The 2500-nt window shown below is 49.1% G+C and overlaps 1 protein-coding gene across 4 annotated transcripts in view; it reads right to left on the bottom strand.

The window, feature by feature from the left end:
• Positions 1-2500, bottom strand: part of plekha7a (pleckstrin homology domain containing, family A member 7a) — a 94380-nt gene that overhangs the window by 68876 nt on the left and 23004 nt on the right. Inside the window, exon 1 of one of the 4 annotated variants that reach the window (XM_068722492.1) lies at positions 1750-2500. This exon is cut by the window's right edge and continues 71 nt beyond it. The exons of the other annotated variants lie outside the window; for them this stretch is intronic. Coding sequence (XP_068578593.1) covers positions 1750-1820 — 71 coding nt within the window. The 5' untranslated portion in view covers positions 1821-2500. The remainder of the gene's footprint in view (positions 1-1749) is intronic. 4 annotated transcript variants of the gene reach the window in all.

Genomic DNA, 2500 nt, shown 5'->3' with positions numbered 1-2500 from the left:
ACGGGGCACAAGTGACGCTGGAGCAGCCAGGAGGAACCTGTTCAACCGACAGAGAAGGTAAATAAAAAAGCGGCTTCGTTTCTGCTGCATCTCAAGCACGTCTCGCGTTGCATTCATGCAGCACAATGTCCAATTTGCCTGGAGTGCATGAGGTGATTGGGCAACAGGTGGAATATTCATGGTGTGAGTCAGAGCACTTCACCATGAGAGACTGGAGTGGGAGTGAATAGCAATGGTTAGTTTGTTTTGGAGCTCAGGGCTCTTTCCTGGATTCCTATTCTCTCTATCTCTATCTCTCATGAGCTGACTGATCTGACAGGTCATTGACCTGCCCACTGGTGTGAGGTATGACTCACTCACCCCCCCCCACCCCCCGGTGGTGCAGACCACTCCTACTGCTCCAGCCCACTGCTGCTGCTGCTGCACCAACACTGATAGATAACAGAAGTGGACGCCATCCATTCGTTTGTGGACGACGGTTTTAAAGCCTCGAGTTCGCCATCTTGTTTTTTTTTGGAACCGGAAGAGACACGAGAGGAAAAAAGCGAATTAACTTTATGAACGTTTATGCCGTGTAGCCCCGCCCCTAAAGCATCCCCTGCTTTATGGTCTGTTTGACTCTAAATGGACCATAATGTACTAAATGAACATCATGCTGTATTGAAGAAGACTGTAAACTAGAGATTGAGACCATAACTCATGTTTACAATGTTTACTGAGGGAATAAATCAAGAGAGAAGTAGAGTCATTTTAGACTAGACTTCTATACAACCAGAGGAGTCGCCCCCTGGTGGACACTAGAGAGAATGCAACTTCTAAGACACTTTCACACTGGCTTCACTTTTCAGAAACGTAGGTTGCCTCCTGGGATAAAGACAATGTACAACGAAGCTATTACAATACACACATACAATGGTGAATAATGGTGAATCAGTATTCAGGAGGTTGAGCTCCGGCAGCCTTTAGAGGTTGGAAACTATTACAGCATCAGACAGAAAAAAAAGAGGTGTAGGCAAAGGGGGGGGGTCTCTCTTCTGCCCTCGGGGGAACGAGGATTGATGGTGCTCATTTGAGACTGGGACACATCTGAAAGCCTTTGATAAATGTAATGATGTCATTACTGCTGAGGTGGGAGGACCACAGGCATAATGGAAGAGGACCGGCACAATGTTACGCAATCCGCTTCACTCCAGTGAGAGAAAACGATCCGGTCACTTTGAGATACAGCATGGCCGATGAGCTCAACGCCCTCGCTGTGTTTTTTTTAGGTAACACGATCACAGCTTAGATCTCGGAAAAATGTTCACCATTGTCCCAGTGACCAGCGTTACTGCCTAGCCACTAAACTTCTATTGTTCTCCACAAGGCAAAACCAGTTTCCTGGTTCCGTTAAAGCGAACCCCAAACAAACATTCCTGACAAACCAGTTGGGTCACAACTAAAAATAAGCCCAAAGAAAACACCGTGGCTTATTTTACAAGAACAAGGACGCATTGGATCCGACTCAATGGATCAACAGCTCTCCCGAATGGCCATAACAATTCTCAGAAAAAACAACAAAAAAAAAAAACAACAGCAGGCCAAGCATTGACCCCTGAGGGACACCGTGGATTAAAAGGTACCTAAACTTAAGGAGACTCAAAACCTTTAAAAAGAAGAAGTAAGCAGCAACACAGCGTCGCAACTGTACAGCCAGCAGGAAGCCGGAGTTTGGGTCCTCGCTGGGGGGGGGGTGTTGCGATAGCGTACCTGCAGGGCGCGTGGTAGAAGGGATATCCATGGTGGGGCACGTGATTGCAGTATCCAGACTGATTCCACATGGCGTCCTTCCTCTCGTTCCGCGGGACGAACAGTTCGCAAGTTCCGCTCAGGCGTTCAATTTGTAGCACGAGGGCAGCAATCAGACGCCGGCTCGCTGGGAGAGTCGCGATAATCTCTCTGGAGTGGCTCCATGGGGGAGGAAAAAAGAAACGAGAGGTTTGCGGTGCGTTGTGAGAGCGGGGATTACCGGAGGAGATGAGGTGAGAAAATGAGCCGAGTGAGGGGGGGGGGGGGGGGGGCTGTGCTCCAAGAAAAAAACACCAGAGAGGGGATGATGTCAGGTGAGTCAAAGTCTGGTGCGGTTCACACACACACACCTGGAAACGAAGTCTGCTTCTGCCGCCTCAGAGTCTCAGACGACTGCCCCAGGTGAAGTGTGACATCACAGGCTGCTCCTTTAATCCAGCCTGGAGCCAGTCATTCCAGGTGTAATCAGGCAGAACAGATGTCTTTTTGGGGTAACCTTGCCGAGCTGTATCTTTCTTGCCTTGTTAAATCAGGCGTAATGCGCGTCTCAATTCGCACTTCCAGGTTTTTTTTTTGTTTTTTTCTACGACCTCTCAGACGCCGATCTGCATCTGTGATGTAGGATTTCAGAGACCTCCGTTCCTCCAGCAGTCCCCGACGCCGCGCAGGATCCGTTTATGTCTTTTGCACGTGCGGCACATTCCCTCCGAAG

This window comes from Cebidichthys violaceus, unplaced genomic scaffold (assembly GCF_023349555.1).
Source record: "Cebidichthys violaceus isolate CVI_PGR_0920_01 unplaced genomic scaffold, fCebVio1.0.p SCAF_3, whole genome shotgun sequence".
In the NCBI taxonomy this organism is placed as follows: Eukaryota; Metazoa; Chordata; class Actinopteri; order Perciformes; family Stichaeidae; genus Cebidichthys; species Cebidichthys violaceus.
The sequence above is the reverse complement of the archived record's forward strand: the minus strand, read 5'-3'. Positions and strand labels throughout refer to the sequence as shown.